The sequence below is a fragment of the Vanacampus margaritifer genome, chromosome 6 (assembly GCF_051991255.1).
Source record: "Vanacampus margaritifer isolate UIUO_Vmar chromosome 6, RoL_Vmar_1.0, whole genome shotgun sequence".
Classification (NCBI taxonomy): domain Eukaryota; kingdom Metazoa; phylum Chordata; class Actinopteri; order Syngnathiformes; family Syngnathidae; genus Vanacampus; species Vanacampus margaritifer.
In genome coordinates this window covers 19869967-19892628 of record NC_135437.1, presented here as the reverse complement: position 1 = coordinate 19892628, position 22662 = coordinate 19869967, and the positions used below count along the sequence as shown (strand labels likewise).

Below are 22662 nucleotides of genomic sequence, written 5' to 3'. Positions count from 1 at the left end.
TCAAAGAAGAAGAAAAAAACATTTGATATTATACCACTTGAAGAATTCAGAAATGTATGACGAGAGAAAAAAACTATTCACAAAAATTTATTGAGATTTAGCTTTTGGTGAAATTTCAAGATTAACCTAACATACACTTTAACTTTTACAAGTCCCTTGTGAGGAATAAGCGGTTCAGAAAATGGATGGATGAAATGACCTCCTGTAACCTTTTGAATGACCATTTCCAAAGGTTACATGTTTCAGATACTCTAACTGTATCCTTAACTTTTGAGAGAAGTGTACATTTTCCATACAACTGTTTAAATGGACCCACTGTATGCTTGGGATCATCAAAAAATACAATGTTTTTGTGAAGATTTGTACTATAAATCCACAAGTTAGTTTCATTGATGTTTGTTTTGGGATAAACAGTCGCCGCTAATGTCTTCCAAAGCATATAAAATGGTCTTTATCACAGTGCTTTACAGTCATGAATCATCGCTGGAATATTTGTAACTCTTGGGATCATTTCCCCAAAACTCTATTAGTGGCATTTGGTTTGAACTGTGTGCGATTTGTTTGTTCTTCATTCTATGAACACCCTTCATGTCAAATCACAGCTTTTTCTTGATAATGCAGATATCCACAAAACAGTCACAACAACACCAGTTTATTTGTTGGTCACAAAATGTTTCTCCCTGTTCCCGTTTAATTACACATTAAATGCATGTGGAAACTATAAAATGTGAGTTTAACATAATTGAGGCTCAGGCACGATTTCTCATATTACAAAAGTTAAAGTCCAAAACAATGTACAGTAGGTAGATTAACTAGCACAAAATAAATTCTGTGATAAAGTCCTGTTCATAATAAGTTGATTCTTTGGTTTAAACAATTACAATCAGGTCACATAGCACAACCTGAGGTAAAAATACCTTTAGAATACTAAAAAGCATGTTTCTAAAAGTTGTACATGGAAGATTATGGATAAAAAATTATTGACAGCTACGTGTATATACAGTATACACGTGCATCAATTACCATACAGTACATACACAATACAGTACATACACACATGAACCAAAACACTATGTATTGACATATTGCGTAAAATGTTTGGAGTAACTTCCTGCAAAAGGCTGAGTGGTGGCTTCACCATTTCCTTCCTACAGTCTCAAAAGAGCACCAAGGGGCCGATACAATACATTGCATGTATAAGGCCAAACTCCGTCTCCAACCCTAACCTATGCTTTACATACAAGTCAAACCACATTCCACGAAAACATAAACACTCACATCCTTCAACCATTTCACTTCCAAAGTGTGCATTATTGTTTGCACCCGATTATGCACAACATGCCTTGGACCTTCAGATGTACAGCAGCCCTCTGCTTTTTCAATCAGATATTTAAAACTGATAGTAATTTGTCTGATGTGCACCAGGACTTAAAAGCGGCAAGTCGGAATCAAAGTGCCGCATGGCATCTTTGGAGTCGTTAAGACCGCTTGTGTGTGTTGGGAAGCCTTCTGCGGGGAGGAAGGATGCAGAGTTTTTGTCCACAGTCACCGACCCTGCTTTGAAGGATCCCTTCAGATCCATGTTGACGCAAATGGATCCGGAGAGCAGCTGTCTCTTGTACTGGTCCAGACGCGTAAAAATGTCCTGGACTGAAAGAGTGCTGCTACCCACCCAGGTGGCATACAGGCTGGTGGAGCGGATCTGGGATGGCAGGGACTGGTAGTGGTACAGCTCCAGCTGACAGGAAAATCTAAAGTACAGATCAGCAGAATGAGTAGAGTAGGTTTTATTCCACTATTTTGAACATAACTCGGCATTATGCAATAACGCCTGCATGTTACCAATTAACTTGTTTGCCTGAGGGATTTTCAGGGAAGCATCAATTTTATTGAAACCTTGTGAAATGGTTGCTGAGCAAGTTTTTGTGAGTGCAAAAACAAAACAAAAACAAGGCCATTCATTGCCATCTACTGTCTTGTTTTTGTAAGTGTGCAGATTGCTACTCAGAGAACTTGCTGATTACTTACATGAGAAGGGAATGTTGGCTTTATGATTGATTGATTAATTGATTTTGGTGATATCGCAGAAGACTGCACAAACAAACTTCCAGTCACTCAGTCAGGCATCCCCGAAGATAAAAACACCACAAAGACCAAGGGCTTATTTTCATTGTGGTCCTCAACACACAGTAGGACTAAAACAAAAAAACATAAAAAAGGGCAACATCTTATGTAAATAATATTGTATAGAGGATCGTCTACTTTATTTAGTTAGGTTCCCTTTTTTGGCTGAGCGCTGAAATTAACACAATGTTGTTTTTTTTGCGTAAATACAATAAATATTTACTTTGTGTGTGCCACAGCTTCTGTACACCAAGTAAGCGGACTCCCCATAATACAGCTGTCTTCAAGACTGAACTAATTTTTCCTGTTTTTAGTCAGATTTGGTGGTGCTCCAAGGTAAATAAATGTAAACTAACGTATTGTTAGGTTTGAAGTCATTTTGATAGCACTTTTTTTTGACCGAGATCAATACGAGTACCGAAATCTTGAGTAGTCACTGATACAGAGTACCGATACCGCTAGTATTTTGATACAGAACCCCCCGCCCCATTTCCAAAAAAAAAAAACACAACATAATTTTAAAGAGATATATATCCCAATGTAGCATTTTCCTTAAAGTGTCAGTGACATGACAAAATGTCCGCCCCCTGAGATGTACTGTATAACAACGGCTGGATTTTATTGCATAACTCGTAGTCCACAAATGTTAATATGAATCAGATATGTTGTGATTAGACTAATAATAATAATAATTCATTTCACTTAAAAGCGCCTTTCAAGACCCTCAAGGATGCTGTACAACAGTTTAAAACAACAATTCTACAGATTAGAAAGAATAATAAAAAAGCAGTGTAGTTTAAGGTGTGTAGGTAATCTTGAAGAGCTTAGTTTGGATTTGAAAATGGTCAAAGAGGGTGAATTGCGGAGATCAGGGGGCAGAGAGTTCTAGTTCCGGATCATAAAACAGCCACAAGAGGGTGACCGAGGTCCGATACCATTATCGCCTTCAGAGTACTAATAAGGCCATGTATTGGCACTCACCTATCCCTTGTTTAAAAGTGTTATAACGAAACCTACACTTCTCTTATTAGACAGAAAGTAGGGTGCTAGCATTCTGCTCTTGATTGATTAATTAATTAATTAATATTAGGCTACATAACAATTATTTTTTGCACAAGCATAATCACAGTCACACCTACCTGGCAGAAACATGCTGCGTGATGCTTTTGGAGGCCTGGCGCAGAACATGCTGAAGGATTTTCACCAACTGCTCTTGAATCCACCCGATATCCTCCTGTACATCTGGCAACCACTCTAAAAGTCTACATATGACATCAGAATCAAATGACTAAATAAATACACAAAAAGACAAAACTGCATTTCGAATATGTGATGGTTTCAGAGAAGGAGTCCCTGAGTACATATGTGACGTAGTCTACCAGTACCTGAGAGTCAACGACAAAGCGGACTCAAGAGGCAGAGTGTAGGGGAGCATCATGGCAGATGCCATCCTGAAAGGAAGCAGGTTGCTAAGCGACTGCACCAGGCTCCTTCTCTCTGTGCAGGCATCAATTAGGGCTGCAGAGGGAGGCAAAGAAGCACACATTGCAACAGTCAAATACTCTACTGTATAGAAAACTGCCCACAGAAGCTGTGATAAAGCAGTTTTGACTGATTTAATTGGCCACAATTTTCCATGACTATATATTGATTTAGTGCGTGTACACAAATAATCTCAAGTTACCTTTGTGCAGAGTAGGTGGAAGGCGTACAATGATGTGCTCTTCTATTGAGGGATGAACAGTTAATGTTCCATCGACTGTATGCATCTTTTCCTCTTCTCCAACACCTTTAGAATCAGTATGAATATAGTCAACTTGATCTTCATGCTCTTCTCTGTTAGCCAGCAAGGCTCGGTCTATGTGGGGGTCGCTGAAATTGAGCAATCCTGAATAGAAACAGAAATGTAGGTTAAAGAGTTAAGTCAACCTTAAATATTTCTTGACAATATTTTATGTGTGACCTCACTAGTCTAAATCTAACATTCTGATTAATATTGCGTTTGGGGAATATGAGTTAAGCAGCACAAACCAGCCTTTTTTATCCATGTCAGGGGGCGCCATTTTGCTACTTATTGTCGACTGAAGATGACATCAATGTTGCTCAGGCAACAACCAATCACAGCTAACCTGTTTTCTGAAGCTGAGCTGTGATTGGTTGTTACCAGAGTCCTGAGCGACTGTGATGTCATTTTTACTGGACAGCAAGTGGCAAAATGGCAGCCTGGTGGATTTTGCTGCTTAACTCATATTCCACTAACACGATATTAACCAGATAACCATATTTAGACTAGTGGGGCTTCATAGAACATATTATTGTCAAGAATTATTTTTTGTGTTGACTTCCCCTTTAACACAGTATAAAGTAGCCAGACAGCAGTCATTACCCAGTTGGGTAGATCATGATCTTAATGACCATTTGACTTTGCAGTAAACTTTGAAGATGTTTGAAAAACAAAAGTCTAAATCACGTTGTGTTGATTCCTACCATTCTTCTTCAGGAAGTGCAGCGCGTCATTATATCCCTGTTTACACATGGCTTTCATAACCTAGACACAACAAAAATCATTAAGTTCACTGTAGTTCATGGATTGTGGAAACAGATCGGGGAAGGCGCCTTCAAGTGACCTTACCATTGGATCTGGTGGGAAAAGTGCCCGGGAAATTCTGTAAAGATTGGTGAGGGTGAACTGAATGCTGGTGTTGGTGAAGCGGAGCTCGTGTATGTTGGTGGAAGTGTCTCGCGGGCAGATATCGCTCTCGCCAGAGAACGGGGACACAGTGATTGTGTTTTTCAGCTCATAATGAGGCAAGTTGTCAGAGATTCCTCCATCTACGTATCGCTGCAGAAAAGAATTGTAGACACAAAATGCGCTTTAGGATACAGCAAAGAGAGGACCAATTGCTAGAATATTAAAATATGACATGCAATGCAGTCATGCACTATGGTAGTTGTCAATCACCGAAAGACTACTTGCAAGCATTTTGTTATTCTTAAACACTATCCACCCAATTTTTTTTACCTGATACAAATTCTCATATGAAATAACAAATAGACAAACAACCATTCACACTCACAGAGTAACAGTAGCGTGTTCACTTAAACTAAGAGTCATTTCACGTAGGAAGTCAGAATGCCTGGGGGGAAAAAACTACAAGCACAGAGAGACATGCAAAATCCACACTGAAAGGCCGGAGTCAAGATTCAAACCCTGAACCTTAGAACTGTGAGGCAGACATGCTAATCACTAGACCACTGTGCTGCTATCACTAACCTCTTTCACTCCTATCTAATTATTTACTTTTTTTTTTCTCAACTGAATTTGTTTTCCCGTTGCAGGGATGAGGTGACAATGAATTCAATTGATTTCCTCAATCATCAAGACATCAGGAAATCAATCATCCTCATCTCTTAATTTGCTGTTAGGCATAGACACCGCTTTATTTATTTTTAGAAAATCTAAGCTTGGTTTAATGGATTCCTCTCTATTGTCAGCTGATGCGATCAGAGTGACATCAGGCCCTGCTCCCCAGAGGGTATGTGGAGGACAGAACGACCCGAAAAGTCAGAGCCAACGCGCTCACAACTGGCCCTGCCACTCTAAAATGTTGGTCACAAACCCTGTGCACACACACAAGCATCTGTGTACTTGCCAAAATCCAGCACAAAGGCCACAAAGGGGAGGGTGCTGGGAGCTGCCATTGCTCGATAACATTTCGTAGAAGACCTCAGTGCAGCTAAGCGAGTGCGTCAGTATCCAGAGAAAGTTCAAATGTGCCCATTAATGAGAAACTAAGTTTTGTTTTAGCACATTCATACCATTCACAAAAAAAGTATTTTTCCAAAGTAATGGATGACTTCAGTAGGGTAGCTAAAAAGAGGCAATAAAAGTAAATGTAAAACTCCAATCGAACATCTCAAATCGTTTTCCCCCAGCGGATATTGTGCTACTCATTCTGATGGTGATTGTGATGTACCTGTACACTGATTTTAAATGTGATATAGATTGCTTTTGCCCTTTGTTATACATACATTATTGTGCCACTTACCACTCCTTGCAGTGTGGGAGGAATAATGCCACAATACACTGGGATGTAAGCACTGCAAACACATGCCTGCAGGAAACAAAACAAGAAACGTATTACATGGGTATTAACACTTCCAAATCTGAATAAGTATTAAATAAACCTCATTATCCGTCACACCTGCACAATCTCCTCCTTGTTGTCAAAGTGGGATACAAGCACATTTTCTCCGTCTGTTACTCTGGTCAGAGAGATTCCCAACCTCCCGTTGGCGACCTGGTGAGAGTCAGCGGGCAGAGTGCGCTGCAACATGAAGCGCACGATCTTCACCAGGTTGAAGGAAGGATGCATGGGACCGAGGAAGCGCTTTCTAGCTTCTTTGGCGACCTCAATAATACTGGCACCAGCCTCTCCTGTATATGAAACAGGACAAGAATTGAAACAGTCAAACAGTGGAAATTAACTGCCTCAAGGTCCTACAATATGCAATTATGGAATAAAAGTCCTCTCAAGTAACATTGAACTACAAAAAATTTAACAACTATTGTGTGTAATGTTACAAAATCCGCGTACTGTATATCGTCTTTCTGCAGTAAGAAAATTTGAGGGCATTACTTATTTTGTTTGCCAATATTACATAATGTTTCTACATGTGGAATGTTGCTACTTGTAGACACACAAATATTGTGATTAGTTGCCTGTTCACCAGAGAGGTCTTATGCACATTTGTTGCATTGTGTCATTTGATATTCCTTTGTGATATCCACGTTGTAATTAATCTCATGTAGTTAGATATTTGCTTACTTGTTAAGTTTGATGTGTAACGCTGCTTTTCATCTGTATAAAACAGAGTCCTAAACTCTGATTCAAACATACCACTAGGTCACCGTGCTGCCTTAAGTGAAATCAATGTAAACAAAACTGAAAGAAATAAAAATTATCAAAATGCTAACCACTCGCTTTGGAAAAAAATACTTTCAGTTTTACTTCGATACAAATGCTGGAGTCATGCAATTCAGGCTTAGATTTTGCAAGCACAAGCTCTCACTTGCGAAAGATTAGATGTCGTGTACTGTACTCTAGCACGAGTTCCAGAGGCCAACCCGCATAAACAAACTACAATAAGACTTTGACATACCAAGGCACACGCCGGTAACCAGCGCGGTGGCGGTGAGAGCTCCGGCTGAGGCCCCATAAATGTGCTTGGCATTGTGCACCAGGAAAGGAGCCTGCTCCAACAGGCAGCTTGCGACGCCAACATGGTAAATGCCCAGGAATCCGCAACCGGCAAACGAGATGTTCCAAGACGAGTCTAAAGGGAACATAGCGTGCGTTGACAGGAGGGTCGAAGGTCATCGGCCGCGGCCTGAGGAGAACACGATGTTCTCTCCCCGATTTAGGGACTAACTATATTTAAATATATTTCAAACAGTTCTCTGTTGTTAGGTCGGAGTGCCGCTCGGGAGTTTGCTAGCCTGTTTACATGCTCTGGCAGCGAACAATTTCAAGTTCGCTGGCTAACTAGCAAATAAGCCGGTAACCTCTGTCCCAAATAAATCCACTAAACTCACATGTTTAAAAACAACAACAACAGCAGCAGCAGCAGCAGCAAAATTATAAACCAATAATAAGCTTCTACTGACTGAACACGTCCCGAGTAAAATGATTCCGACACGGTGGTTGACCCTTGTTTGCTGCCGAATACAGTTGTGCTTTTATGCACAAAGAGGCGGGCAGTAAGTAACTTCAGTGCCCACTCACAATCCAGAACGCAAAGCACGTTGACCAATAAAAAGTGACGTAAACCGTATGACCAATTAAAAGCCGTGGTGTTGTCACTAGTGACTACGATCGTGATTGGACGACTTTGCACCACAAATAAACGTCACGTGGAGAGCTAATAGATTGTTGTTTTTGTATTTTATTTTCTTGCTAATAATATTTGTCTATGTGTTTTTGTAATTTATGTTTTCACTTAATTTGTAACGTTTGGAAGAATGTGTCTGGTTCCCCCCCTCCACATACATTACATCAGTGTGCTGCCCATCCTTTAGTGTGTCATTTTCCATCATATTACGTTAGAAAAATCTCACTGCACCTAACTAAACAAAAACGTCACACAAAGTATATTCATTATTGAAACAGTGACGATCTAATCTCAATTTACACAGGTTGGACACAATTGCTGATGTAATCACAGGGAACCAAATGGATTTTTAACATTGTTGTGCCATCTGCCATTTATTTTTTGTCTTTCTCTCTACGTCGCTGACATAGACAGCTCAACAGATGTGGGCTATTTGCAATGAATATAATAAATAATTTTCGAATACATTAAGTGAAATTGGATAATATCCCGCGGTACCCCTAAAAGATCTCTCACCCTGGTTCACCGCATTAGAATCAAGACAATTCTTATGGTAGCTGTATTTTCATTTACGGGTATTTTTCCTCCTTTTTTGTCATGGCTATCTGTGCTAGAAAACATCACGTAGCCTATTGTAGGAGGAACAGCTCAATGCAGCAAATAGGGCCAGCGAATTGGTCGCAAAGTGACAAGGAAAGCCTGTTTCACAACAAGAAATGTTGCAATTCTGAATCTCGTGCATTCTAGGAGAATGACATCCTAGTATTTACGACTGTTTTGAATGTTATTTTTCAGAAATGTTCATTTCAAAATGTTTTTTTGCGGTGATCCAAGTGACAACACAATCCCCCAGAGAGGATATTCTGTTGTGAAACGGCTTCAGAGGATAGTACAAAAAAAAAAGTGTGTATTGATTGTTGACAGTCAAAACAAGATTAGATTTAACTCAAACAAAAACACCATCTGATTCACGTTGTGACCATTGTTTTTATTCTATCCTTACAAAAAGTTTACTTTTAGGTCACTTTACATTTGAACATTTTGTGGTTATATACTGTCGCTGTATAGAAAGCCTCTCTTGGAAGTGTGTGTTGTCAATTTAATAAATGCACACTGAGTGTTAAAGGTGGGGGTCATAAGGACCTCAGACAGCCAATCTGTCAAGTTTGACCTGGCCATTGTTATTATGATAACTGCTTTGGCATGTTAAAAGACATCTAGAGTTAGGGGGTTAAATAGACATATAACAAATAATGTAATGCATTTGCATATTTATTTAATAATACTAAAAAATTACATTAACTACATTAACTACTCTACTTTTGGAGAGAGAACATTTTACAAGATAATCTCTCAAGAGTCGTGGTAGTATCTTATTTTTATTTTTTTACCACACTGATATAATTATCATCACTGTTGTAAGTAGGTTAAAATGATCCTGCCAGTTTTATCTTCAACTGTTAAGATTGTGAGAACTGTCACAATAGCTGGGAAAGATTTGTGCATAAACCTGACAGTCACATTCTAAAATTGAACTACTAAAATGTTACCAGGTATTTAAATAGTCATATAACATGATCAAGATACAGGCCTTAAAAAAAGAAGACAAAATTACATTGCAAGATTAATGCATGTGTCATGTAAAATAGAACTGTTCAGAGAATATTGCAGTGCACTTTATGGCTCGCTTATAATCAAATTACAGTTTAGCAAACTTCTTCTTTTCCTTTCGGCTTTTACCTTCAGGGGTCGCCATAGCGAATCAGTTGCCTCCATCTAACCCTGTTTAATAAACTACTTTACAGAAAATGAAAGTAGTTTATCATGACACTGAGATTATTACTCAATAGACCTAGATGGACTTGCGTGCGATTGAAATGTTTGTAGGTGCAAGTGCAACAGTTAATGTTTCAAAGGCAGTGTAAGAAATCTAATGTATAAATTGAGTCACTGCTGTGAAGCACTAGAGTGGGTTGACTCCATTTTTGTCATTTTAAGTTACCAGTAAGTGCATAAATGAATAGAGAAAAGGCATATCTTTCTGTCTGAATGTCTGTTTAAATCAAATAATAAAACAAAATTATAAACAAACAAAAAAAAAAATATATATATTTATCTGTTTAATATAACCAGTGTTTTTTGTTTTTGTTTTTAAAATAATGTGCGTAGTGGTCCCGCCTTCAGTTGAAACTTTCGCGGCATCCGCCAAGAGACGTTCGTTTCTGAATCGACACGAGCCAGAAAGGCGGAGATTGTCGCTTTTCAACTGAACTCCACGTTCACCCAATCTTCCCCTGACACCGCCACTCGATTGTACACAAAACGAGCAAACACTAAAGTGACGTAAGGCGTTTTACTTTTTCACCCGGTTGAGTTTGAGGAAGTCAAAACCGAGCCAGAGTTGTTTTTGCAAAATAGGAAAACTCATTATTTGTTACACAATAAGGTAACACCACTCTGTATTTTAAGCCTGATCGTGATATCAAAGTCCATCGTTCGACATAACTGATAGACACTGGGCAAAAATTCCCGTTTACTGGCTATGGCTATCATTCGCGTATTTGAACTGATATCATGCATTTTTCTCAGTATTTTTATCTATAGTTCGTATTTTTACTGACACGAACAATGCCCGGTCGTGTTCCACGTACTCATGCATAAAGCAGATAAGAAAACTCGGCCACATCACTCGACTTTGCTCACAGTGAAGTGTAAAAAGAAAGAAAGAAGAAGCGCCTTTAATGGAGAAAAGCAGCGGTGAAGAAAACACCAACGATGAGGATGGAGATAAAGCTGCTGGTTGCAGATTAGAAGGCGAGCAGGTTGCAGTGACCCATACATCCAGATGTGCTGAAGCAGACTCTTCTGAGATTTTAGGGACGGCATGGGAGCTTCTTGAATCAGAGAAGACAACCGGACTGCAGAGACACAGTGATGAGAAAGATGCTGCCTCTGTGTCACCCTCCTGCTTCATGGACACTTGCAATCCTTCCATATCCAGCCTTTCGTCATCCTCCTCCTCTGTGTTGTGTCTCACACCACCTTTACCTCCCTCTGTGGAGCTCTCAGCTGTTTTGACTAATACCAGGCTGACCCTGGATGTCTACCTGGGAGGAGCATCTGCACTGCCACTGCTGTGGGGTTCCATTCCAGGGCACCTCAAGGGGCTCCGGTACCTGAGACTTGGTTCTGAGGATAAACATGCGTTGGATGGTGCACTCGATGTCCTTCTACATTTGACAGAACTACGTTCACTTGCAATACGAGGTACTTCATGTACTTTCAATTGATTTATTGAGCAAATGGTAACAAAATAAACATAAGCACATTCAATGAATTTTCTCACCACTACGTCCAAGTTATAATTTCAAAACGATTTACCTATAGGAAATAATGTAAAAATAAGTGAATAATTTGTTTCATGGTCAAACCTCTGCCATTATTAACTCTGTTGTAAACTTTCAGGCAATATTTTAAGTAAAATTCCTGATTGTAACACAAATAAAAAGAGAACCACTGTATGATGAGTCTTAATTAAACTAAAATAAAACTAGGGTTAGTGCCTACTTTTGTAGTTACCGTATCATCCATCTCAGTGATCATTTAACAAGACTAACTGGACAAGAAAAGGGACTTGAAGCCCGAGTTTCAATGTCACAGCAAAAAGAACTGAACTGTCTTTTTCAACATAAAAGTGCAGTGTAATAGTTTTTTTTTTTAAATTGAACTCATATGTATATTTAATATATGGTTCCAATGTTATCATTACACTTTTCCTCTTTGTAATTTTCTCTGCTGACATCGTAAAAAAATCTGAACAAAAAAATACACAGCAAAAAACATCACATCATCATCATATTACTCAAGATTACCTATTGAAGTGTCAAGTGAGTTTCCTTGTCTGTCTTTAACTGTTTTTCCTCTAATTTAAGGGCACTGCTTTTACGACGCGCAAGGAAACCCCTTACCTGGCCTCCTCACCACTTTGCCCACATCCCTCGTCTCTCTCAGTCTTCTGGTGCACGTCGATCTCTCCTTCAACCAGCTCTCCGTCCTACCATCGTGTCTCCTCGGCTTACCCGCATTGTCCACCTTGCTCCTGTGTCACAACCGCTTTTCGGAGCTGTCTCCTGATATAGGCCAGCTTTCCAGTCTTACTTATCTCTCCCTCATTGGAAACGAGCTGGTTTCCCTCCCTGCGAGTTTAGGCCAGCTACAAGAATTACAGACATTGGATGTTTCAGATAACCTCCTTGAGGAGCTGCCAAATGAAATTGGTTGCCTGGGAGAGCTTGTTAAGTTTGAGCTGTCCCACAACAAGCTGAAGAGGCTTCCAGAGACCATGGGTATGAGTGTAATTAATTGCTATGTCCAATTATGTGAGGCAAAACAATAACCAAATAAATCACTTGTCCACGTAATGCCCAGGCTTTCTCCGCTCTCTAAGGGAGCTCGTCGTCTTCAGCAATGACCTCCGCTTCATACCAGCATGCCTGAACGATTTGCCTTTGTTGAAAATAGATGATCGGGATAATCCTTTGGGGCAACCGCCGACTCCTCCACCTCTTCCCCCTGCACCGGGTGAGTAAGCAAACGAGGGGTTCAGTAGTGCTCCAATCTACTTATTGTATCATCAACAGATGCTTTATTTACAGTCTGTTCATTGATGTTAAGTTAGTCACTCCCTTCTGAAATTATCTTCTCACCAGATGAAGCAGAGCCAAATATTACTGAGTTGCATCTGCTATTCAACCAGCACAGGTGGATATGTTTACTTTATGATTTTATGTTTGTTTTTCCTAATATAACGAGCACATTTTCGTTCCTGTGACTATTCAGTTTTAGTGTTACGTCTGCCGGATGTCATGTGTTTCTCCCAGGGGGGACGCAACTGCTGTTCCCCCCGGGGTGCCTGCAGTCACAGACAACTCTGGAGTGGGCCGAGAGGAGACCACAGCGAAAGTGGGTGTTGCTCGAGGAGCATGACATTCTCCTCAGTCGTCCCCTGGAACTTCGTCCTCATGGCATTACATTTCTTAAGGTGCTGCATATTAAATTGCGATTAAATTGCTTGCACAAAGGGGAAGTCACAGGGATGTGATTTTTCCGCTAATTCGCGGAATTCCGCTTTTTTTTATCCCCCCCCCCCAAAAAAAAAATATTATTTTTTTTTTTTTTTTTTTTTTGTAGTTCATTGTGTATGCACATGACTCCGACAGATAACATCTTCTGCTATAACAAAGACATTTGTGGTATGCTCTAATATGAGTTACTTTTCATTTGGTCATGATACAATTATTTGTTCATGAAATTTGAACCCCTCAACATTATTTATGTGTTAACTTAGTAATCACATTAGTTAGATATGGTGATATTCTCAGTGATAGTTTTTAAAAGCAAAGGCAGTCCAATGTTTTTGAATGTGACTGATTTTGAGTTGACTAAAACTGCCATTTTATATGGGATAGTTCAATATACATTGAAAATTTATGCTGTTGTTTTGTCTATTTCTTTGTTAGGGTTAGGGCCCTGGACCTAGCTGGGTGCCAGCGGTCCCCAGACCCCCGGCTAAATTTTCAGATAATTTCACTTTGGTCAAATCACATCCCTGAAGTCAAACCGAAGAAAAAAAAAATCTTGACAATATGTTCTATGCAGCCCCACTAGTCTAATTACAGTATTCTGGTTAATATTGTGTTATAAAATATGAGTTAAACAGCAAAATCCAGCAGTTTTGATCAATATTAGAAGGCAGCCATTTTGCCACTTGCTGTTCAATGAAAATGACATCATAGCTGCTCGGGTCTCATGTAACAACCAATCACAGCTCAGCTTCAGAAAACAGATCAGCTGTGATTGGTTGTAGCCAGAGCCCTGAGCAACTGTGATGTCATCTTCAGTTGACAGCAAGTGGCATAATGGCCGCCCCCTGAGATGGATAAAAGTGTCTGGATTTAGCTGCATAACTCATATTCCACAAATGTAATATTAATCAGAACATCATTTTGGACTAGTGATGTCACATACAGTATGACATATTGTCAAGAAATGTTTAAGGTGGACTTCCCTTTTAAAAATCTGCCATATGTAAAGAAAGATGACACTTTCCTTGCAGCCAGTAGAGGTGTGCATAGCACATCATCGCAAAAAATGGAAGGAGGTGGTGGTACGAAAGTATGATGGAAGGTCGTGGAATACTTTGCCTACTTCTCTCAGGAAAGAAAGTGAACGACACAGCATTCACCACTTGGGGCGTCCAACCAGGGTAAATCAATATCACATATTGTAAATCAAATTGTTTGAAATATTACAATAGCATCAGTTACAGTAAATGTGTTGCGTGTCTGTAGCTGGCCTGCTGTTCCGTGAGCCAGTTTTCCTGGTTTATTGTGGTAGGCCGTCCAGTGCGGGACATCTGCTCAGTTTCACCAGCAGGAGCCCTTTTAGTGTCCAGCGCTGACCCTGGAGTCAAGCTTAACTTTCCTCCAGACTCCACCAGTCAAACCCGCACTGTAACTTTACAGGTAATCTCAGTAACGTCTACAAAATATACAGGGTGACCCCGGATTTGCTATACACTTTATCTTTGCAATTTTGTTTCAGGTATTAGTTGGACAGATGTGAGGTCAATCCGCATTTGACAGCTTAGCGGCTAGCCTTTTGCTGTCTTTGTAAACATATCATGCCCATGGCTCACCAACACATTGGAGAAGCGCTGCAAAATCGTTGCCCAGCGACAGGTTTTCCTGACCCTGACTGGAGTTCAGTGCTATTTTGAAAAGCAGGTTACAGGGATGGGATTTTTCCGCTAATTCGCGGAATTCCGCTTTTTTTACCCCCCCCCCCCCCAAAAAAAAAAATCCGATTTTTTTTTATATATATATATATATATATATATATATATATATATTTTTTTTTTTTAGTAGTTCATTGTGTATGCACATGACTCCGACAGATAACATCTTCTGCTATAACAAAGAAATTTGTGGTATGCTCTAATATGAGTTACTTTTCATTTGGTCATGATACAATTATTTGTTCATGAAATTTGAACTCTTCAACATTATTTATGTGTTAATTTAGTAATCACATTAGTTAGATATGATGATATTCTCAGTGATAGTTTTTAAAAGCAAAGGCAGTCCAATGTTTTTGAATGTGACTGATTTTGAGTTGACTAAAACTGCCATTTTATATGGGATAGTTCAATATACATTGAAAATTTATGGTGTTGTTTGGTCTATTTCTTTGTCATGTGAGTGCATTGAAAGTACTTAAAAACACGGAAAACCCATGAGCTCCGGGGGGCTTCGCCCCCCTTGTCCCCCCACCAGGGCACTGCCCTGGACCTAGCTGGCTGCCAGCGGCCCCCAGACCCCCGGCTAAATTTTCAGATAATTTCACTTTGGTCAAATCACATCCCTGAGGTTAGGATTCCCCATAAAGGCGGTCACACTTTGCTAATTGCTAATGCATTGGTGTCAAACTCCGGTCCTCGAGGGCCGCACTCGTGCAGGTTTTGGAGGTTTTCCCTCTTCCGACACAAGCTGATTCCAACCAGCAGGATCGTTATCCAGAGCTCGCTGATGAACTGATCATATATCAGCTGTGTTGGAGAACGGAAACATCCAAAACCTGCAGGACTGCGGCCCTCCAGGACCAGAGTTTGACACCTATGCTCTAATGTACAGTTTACTCTATTCATGGAAAGTTATATATATATATATATATATATATATATAAATCACTGAATAGTTTGGTCCCTGAAAATAAATACTGATTGAATATAAACCCCGTAGGTCTCTTGAGATTTGAAGACTTGGGTCAATTAGTGTAACCCAGGGTTCAAAGTAAACATGGTGAAGCAGCATTTAACTGTAATGCCGCACACAAATGGAATGAACTGTCAAAAGAAGTGAAGTCAGCCACAACTTCTGAGTGTAAATGCTTTTAAATCCAGGTTAAAACTGAGCTTTTTCCCCCTCTAACTTTGATTAAGGTTTCTAAGCATTTTAAAATCATTTTCCCCTCTTACATATTTTAGAAAACTAGTCTTATTTCTCTCCGCTTAAATGTTTTTTGTAAGCTACTTTACTTTTTCTTTTCTGCTTTGCTTCTGAATGTCGTTGACTTTTGTGTTTGATGCTTGTAGGTGTCTTGCCTTACCTGTATGATTAAACAAACTGCAAACCCTGAGGCGTTAAAGGCTCATGGCCTCACATATGTCCAAATAATAACTGAAAAAAAAGTTTTAACAAGACTTTTGGGACACTTTGACTGTCCACCTTAGCAAAATATATTGCGCATATGGAAAGTATTTACAACACTTCACCTTTTCCACATTATTTAATGCTACAACTGTATTCCAAAATGAAATCAATTCACCCCCCAAAGTTTTACACACAACATCCATAATGACAACATGAAAAGCATTTATTTTTATTCAGTTTATTGCTGGAACTCTGAGAGAGTTACCATTTTTTTCTTGGGGTGTTGTGTGTAGAATTTGCGGGAAAAATGAACGTGCATTTTTTTCTTTTTATAAATCTTTGGAGTGTTCTTTTGTTGTAGGTGCTGCAGGTGTCAGTGTCAGAGGTACAGGCTCTGTGCGGTGATCCGCAAGCGAGTGTCAGTCCTCTCATCTGCCTCTCACAAAATCCCAGCATGCATTTCCTGCAGCCAATCAAAGTTCAGGTCCCATTGCCACCAGGGATAACAGGTACAATCTGCTTGCATCATTAGTTTACACAATATAGAAGGTTTTATTTGTTTATTTTGCCCACAATCTCCAGGCATGATTTTAAAAATATATATATATATATATATATTATGGTTTGGCGTTCCTCCAATGATGTCCCTCATTTTTTGGTGCTTATATGCTTTTACCAATACTCCTCGTTTATTGTTTATGTAAAATATTTATTTTTAATGTTGTTTGATCTGTCTACAGGTCACACAGTTGATAAGTCGTGTTTGTATCTGCTGCATGGAGACCCCACTGCACAAACCTGGACAGACATCACATCTCAAGTGTCCCTCTATGTCACACACTTGTATGCCATATTCTACATTACACATTTCTCCTGGTAAGTTTCCAATGCAATCTCGATATGCATATATAGTAGGGGTGTCAAAATTAGTGCGTTAATTTAAAGTTTCTTTAACTCCACAAATTTTTCTAATGCGTGATGAATGACCGCCCCTTACTTGGAAAGCCTACACTGGGGGGAGCACACACGTCCATATCAAAATTTAGCAATTTAATAATAATGCATGTATTTGTGGAGACTGGGGTCAAGTTGTATTTTACAATTTTAAAAATGTTTAGAATTTTGCAAGTTACTTCATGCTAAAGATTAGATATAGCTCTTATTATGAAAACGAAAAATACATTGAGCTGTCACCAACGTCCTACAAATGCAATTATGCCATCTAGTGGCAGAAAAATTACCTCAACACAAATCAATGTCACACTGGTTTATTACAGTACGGTATATCTTTTTAATTTAAACTCAATTTTATGAATTATTATGAAATTACTGTATCAATGACTAAAAGACACAGGCATATTTCTATTAGTTTAACATTTCTTTCACCCATGTTAACATGAGTAGGAAAAAAATATTTTAATGTACATTTAGAACAGATATAACATTTGCGATTAATTTTGAGTTAACTATTGAAGTCATGCGATTAATTCCGATTAAAAACGATAATCACCTGGTACCCCTAATATAGTTAACGTCTTAGTGTTACAGTTTTGTGTTCTGTACTTGATCATAGGTACTGGCTTTGGTATAAGACTCAGAGCTGTGTTAGTGGCATGGTAAGAAAGGTGTACCAAAGGCTAAAGCAGTTTCAAGTCCAGTTCATGGTGCTCCAGCGGAAAACAGACCCTTCACAAGTCCTGCTGCAGTGTTTACCATCTAACAAGGTTGGTGGTTGTGCTTGTGTTTGCCTGCGACTTGTAGTTGCTAAGGAAAACAAAACGAATGGTGAAAACATGTGTGTGGTGAAGACCATTTCTCTAAAAGTCGTTCTGACGGTTGCTTCCCAGGTGGAAGACAGAGTGCGATCACTGTCAGAACAGTACGATGGACCCCAGCCTTCAGACTTGTGTGACCTTCTGGAAGGAGAGCAGTTCTTTGCCGGCTTTGAGAGAGGCTTAGATATCTGCACAGGTTAGACGTCCCATTTTATTAATTTCATCACAAGTCACTATTTTCAAGTTTTGTGATATAATTGACTTGTTGTTGATGTTGGTTTCCTGCTTCCTCTCACCAGACAGACCAGACTGTGTCGGGGGAAGACTGTGTTTTGTGTTTTACTCCAGCTTGAAAAATCTGAAGGAAGTTTACATCTCCCCTGCAAAGGGCCTCCGGGTTCCAGTGAGAGGAGAAGTAAGACAGTTAGTTTTCTTAATTGCCAAGTAATAACCACAGTGGCTGAAAAATGTAAAGCACATGAATGTTATGAAAGCAATTTTCCAGTCCCAGAAAGTCTTTTGACAAATGTTATTTTTCTCTCGTTGATCGCATACTTATTCAAACTACCCCTGGATGATTGCCCACCTTCCATTTTAAAATTGTTAACCATCACCCTGAAAGTGTACGTTTTATATTGTACATCTTTTATAGGTCTCATTTTACAGAGGGAAGATTCCCAGTGGTTTGCCAGAGGAAGTAGTGAGGAAGAGGAAAGGACATGACAGCCAGTGGCTTGCAACTTTACCGCTAAGACTTCCTGTCAGTTGAACATTTTCAGTTGACACATTTATGTAATTCAATATGCTCATCTTTATTGTGCATTATGTTATTATGATACTGATATTACTCTCCTAGACACTTCACTAAGTACACTTGCACAATGAATTCTGATACAAGCGCCACATTAACAATATAGATTCAGAGTAGTATAATTGTAATTTTTACATTTGTATTGAATTTATCAGACTTGGAGGTAGTTTTAATATCCGTTGTACAGCTAAGTAAGGCAACCAAAATATAGAGATTATTACAGTTGGGTCAAAAGTAACCCAATTATGGATCAAAAATTTGACCCAAATTTCTGGGTTGTTTTATACGAAATGACCCAATTTTTTTAACCCAAGTAAAGGATCTGACCAATATTAATGAATTGTTGTTATACACAAAAAGACCCATTTCTTGACTCAAAGTTGGGTCAAATCGACCCAAGTAGAGGCTCGGTCCATTTCTGACCCAATTTTTGGCCCGTTTTTAGAGTGTATATGAATGTAAAGTGTTAACTGAATCTCTCTCTGACATTGTCAAAGTGAGCATTTTATCGTAAAGTTTACATTTTTAATATAGCTCTTGTATTAGCTGTTCATTTGAACAGTGACGTGAGTGAATGTGTACTGATGAATTCAATTTGACCGGCAACCTCCTTTCCGCTGTTTTGGTAGGCGCTAGATGCCGATAACAAGTACATAATGGAAGAGTTCCAGCTTCCGCCCCTGAACCTCGGCGACCCGGAGAGCGGCTACTTGACAGAAGCAAATCTGCTCTCCATCTCCCTCCAGATTGGACAGGATTGGCGCGTTATTGGCATCAATCTCGGTTTAAGCTACCAGGAGTTAGAGCGCATCCAATACAAACACAAGTATGTATTTGCAAATAAACAAAACTCCTGCATTAATCCAATCATACCTGAAAAAATATTTTGGGGTTTATGTTAATCAATTGCTAACTATGGCTTCTTTATTTGCCTTGTAATGTTTAAAGAATATCAAGATTAACATTTACAGTAAAAGACACAACAATGACGGTGTTTGTTTCTTTAGTGCAGCTAAAAAAAAGGGTGAGTGAGATGTATCTGCAGCGGGAGAGAAATGGTCGAGAATTTTGATTGTTTTAATCTGCGCTGTTAGATGCTGCTAAACCATCTGGGACATTGCAGGAGATTACACATGCTCATCTCCCTCCCCCAACACCCTCCTTTTGCTCGCATGACACATCCTGCAGGCGTACAAGCAAAACCAACAGCAATGTGATGGCTTTTATGGTGGTTAATGTCATTTTGATATTTAAGAATGTCTTTGATGAGCCAAGTGTTATTTTCATGGTTCTATTGGATGCATTTGCTGTCTTGGTGTATACTGTATAATTAGCACGCCCAACATTTACAAAATCATTGAGCACAAGCTGTAAATCATGGCCATGAAATGATAAATGGGGTCCATTAAGATGGCACTGTTTTAATTTAGATTTGCCCAAAGCACTTTCCAATGCTATATTTTTCATCACACATTTCATGCACAGATGGTGGCTACCACTACCGGTTGTATCACTTCTTTAGCAATCATTAACATGAGTTCAAATGTAATCGGGACATTCCTGTCTTCTCACCAGGGACAATCTTGGAGCTCTGGTGCTGGACATGCTCTTCCACTGGGCCCAAGGACAGAAGAGCGCCGGGCCTGGGGCAGTGTCACGATTGACGGCGGCCATGATTGAGAGTGACAGGAGGGATCTTGCAGAGGAGCTGGAAGATATCGTCAGGCTGGGAAAGCAAAAGTACACAGAGTCACTGAGGAGAGTGGGCCTGGAGGCGGAGCAGCCCCTCGGTGAAAGCCAGCAGTAGACAAGTTCTCACTGGGTGCAGGTGGTTTTCTTGTTTTCTTGTCCTACTTTACACAACCATAGCATGCACGTTCACTTTCTGATGGTTGCATATGTTTTATCTGACGGGCTAACGGCCTACTTTGTAAAAATGCATTCACTGAAAGACATTGCAGTTCTGATATTGAATTGAATATATTTGGCCCATGTTAGGTTCCCTCGGTTTCAATCTGACCTGTCAGGATAAGATCAAGCGGCTGAGCTAATGCTCACAGCTGTTGAGCTTTCTTTAATTATCACGAAAATCACTTTAGCTGTCTGTTGGTTGCACAACAGAATGCTAGTTTTGGGAAAAAGCTCAACTACTATAAAAATATGAATTCAATGTTACATCCCATTTAGTTGGCATGGGCCCACTTCCTTCCATTAATTACATGAGGGTAACCTCTACATTATTTCAGTGCTTTTATTTTGCTTATTTTACTATCCACACACACACCTGTGATAATCGACATTTGACATTCTGTAGCATATTCATATTTAGATCATATTTAATTGTCTATGCTTTCCCTGTAGTTTTGTACAGTATGTTTTTTTTATTATGTTATTTTATAAATGTCTGTAATATAGCTGTGTGTTTGGCAAATGTCGAATACGTATCATATTTTTATTAGAGCTGTCAAATGATTAAATTATTTTAATCTGATTAATCACATCTTAGAATTTTGATTAATCACGATTAATCGCTTAATTAAAAAGGCTTTTTATCAACATTTTTTGCCTGCCAAATTTAAAGAGCACCTGTTGTGCTAATTCTTTCAACATTTAATGGTATGAGGACGTCTTCAACATTTTTTGATCCGCTGCACACGCTCATCTTGTTTCTAATCAGTTAATCACTTAATTTAATTTAATTTACATATTTTAAAATGGAAAAAAAATGACCTTGATAGTTTGACATGAACAAATATTCTGAATGTCATACGCAAACATTTATTAAATGCTTTATTTTAATGCATGTCAAAATTAATAGTGTGATTAATCTGCGTTAATACATGATTGATGCGCAATTTTTTTTGCGATTAATTAATTAGTTAACGCTTTAACTTTGACAGCACTAATTTTCATCCACATTAGGAAGAGGCCTTATTCCAGTTGAGTTTCAGGTCAGGTCAGATTCCATTTTATTCAAATTTTTTTGTTTTTATACTGTGATCCAGCATCTCGGAATTGTGTCATCCAAATCTGGCATTTTGTGCACATTGTCCATTATTTTTTTCTGATCTTGAAATGCAGGAAATGTATTTTTAGCATGTGTGAAAGCTTGTTTATGAAGCCGTCCTTCATAAAATGGGCCAGAACATCGCACAATACTTGTTCTAAAATTCTTAGGAATTTTTCCCAAATTAAATCAAAACCATTCAGTCCTCATCTCCAACAAGTTTTACAATTGCAGCCTTTCAGCTGTTTTTGAGTGGCCTATATGTGACTCCGACGCCAAAATAGCATGTCTGCCACGGTTCAACTTTTATCAACTGCTGCATGCAATCGACAAACTGCATATATGTCAAACTTAAACGGAAAGTTAACCCAAATGTTTTCTTTAAAATATGTTTGTATGTGCCTACACTAGTCTAAACATGGCTTTCTGATTAATTTTGCGTTTGTGGAATATGAATTAAGCATCAAAATCTACCTGTTTTAGGGGGCCAAAATGGCCGCCCCCTGAGATGGACAAAAACTAGTGGATATTGTTGTTGTTGTTTTTTCTTTTTCTTTCCATATTTCACAAACGCAATATTAATCAGAATTGCCTATTGTGTTTAGTCTAGTGGGGATGCTTAGGACATTAAAAAAAAAAAATTTGATTGGGTTGATTTTCCTTTAAAACCATGTCACAAACTCAATTTGACATGTTATGCATAAAACAGTGAAAAAAATCTGTGTTTTGATGGCATGGAGCCATGGATCCTCTAAAAATATTTATTTTTTCCCCTTTTTGATCCTTGTGGACATAACGTACATATTTGTTGATATGTTTTTCATACGGCTTTCTGCACTGCTT

General features: G+C 39.0%; 2 protein-coding genes across 2 annotated transcripts; one reads left to right on the top strand and one right to left on the bottom strand.

Moving 5' to 3' along the window:
* Positions 1–636: 636 nt before the first annotated feature.
* pnpla2 (patatin-like phospholipase domain containing 2) lies at positions 637–7841 on the bottom strand. Its single transcript, XM_077569009.1, has 9 exons — positions 7288–7841; positions 6330–6562; positions 6174–6239; positions 4757–4966; positions 4612–4672; positions 3809–4012; positions 3510–3642; positions 3264–3386; positions 637–1751 (listed from the first exon to the last, which is right to left on the bottom strand). Exons 1-9 carry the CDS (start codon positions 7472–7474, stop codon positions 1391–1393), a joined length of 1578 nt encoding a protein of 525 aa, XP_077425135.1. The 5' UTR covers positions 7475–7841; the 3' UTR covers positions 637–1390.
* Positions 7842–10418: 2577 nt separating this feature from the next.
* On the top strand, positions 10419–22004 carry pidd1 (p53-induced death domain protein 1). The gene is made up of 15 exons (XM_077568557.1): positions 10419–11283; positions 11949–12362; positions 12445–12597; positions 12726–12777; positions 12856–13057; positions 14132–14281; positions 14367–14540; positions 16588–16735; positions 16967–17102; positions 17800–17950; positions 18074–18197; positions 18301–18416; positions 18654–18761; positions 19442–19638; positions 20388–22004. The coding sequence occupies exons 1-15, from the start codon at positions 10758–10760 to the stop codon at positions 20617–20619; spliced, it is 2883 nt and encodes a 960-aa protein (XP_077424683.1). The 5' UTR covers positions 10419–10757; the 3' UTR covers positions 20620–22004.
* The last annotated feature ends 658 nt before the right edge of the window (positions 22005–22662 follow it).

Bases quoted from the DNA above. Each gene is read 5' to 3' on its own strand.
- pnpla2 (XM_077569009.1), bottom strand. From the start codon at position 7,474: ATGTTCCCTTTAGACTCGTCTTGGAACATCTCGTTTGCCGGTTGCGGA. The intron at 6,563-7,287 runs GTATGTCAAAGT...TTTCATATACAG, and splicing joins GGTTACCGGCGTGTGCCTTG to GAGAGGCTGGTGCCAGTATT. The intron at 4,673-4,756 runs GTAAGGTCACTT...TGTTGTGTCTAG, and splicing joins TTTTCCCACCAGATCCAATG to GTTATGAAAGCCATGTGTAA.
- pidd1 (XM_077568557.1), top strand. From the start codon at position 10,758: ATGGAGAAAAGCAGCGGTGAAGAAAACACCAACGATGAGGATGGAGAT. The intron at 17,103-17,799 runs GTAAGTTTCCAA...ACTTGATCATAG, and splicing joins TACATTACACATTTCTCCTG to GTACTGGCTTTGGTATAAGA. The intron at 18,198-18,300 runs GTTAGACGTCCC...TCCTCTCACCAG, and splicing joins AGGCTTAGATATCTGCACAG to ACAGACCAGACTGTGTCGGG.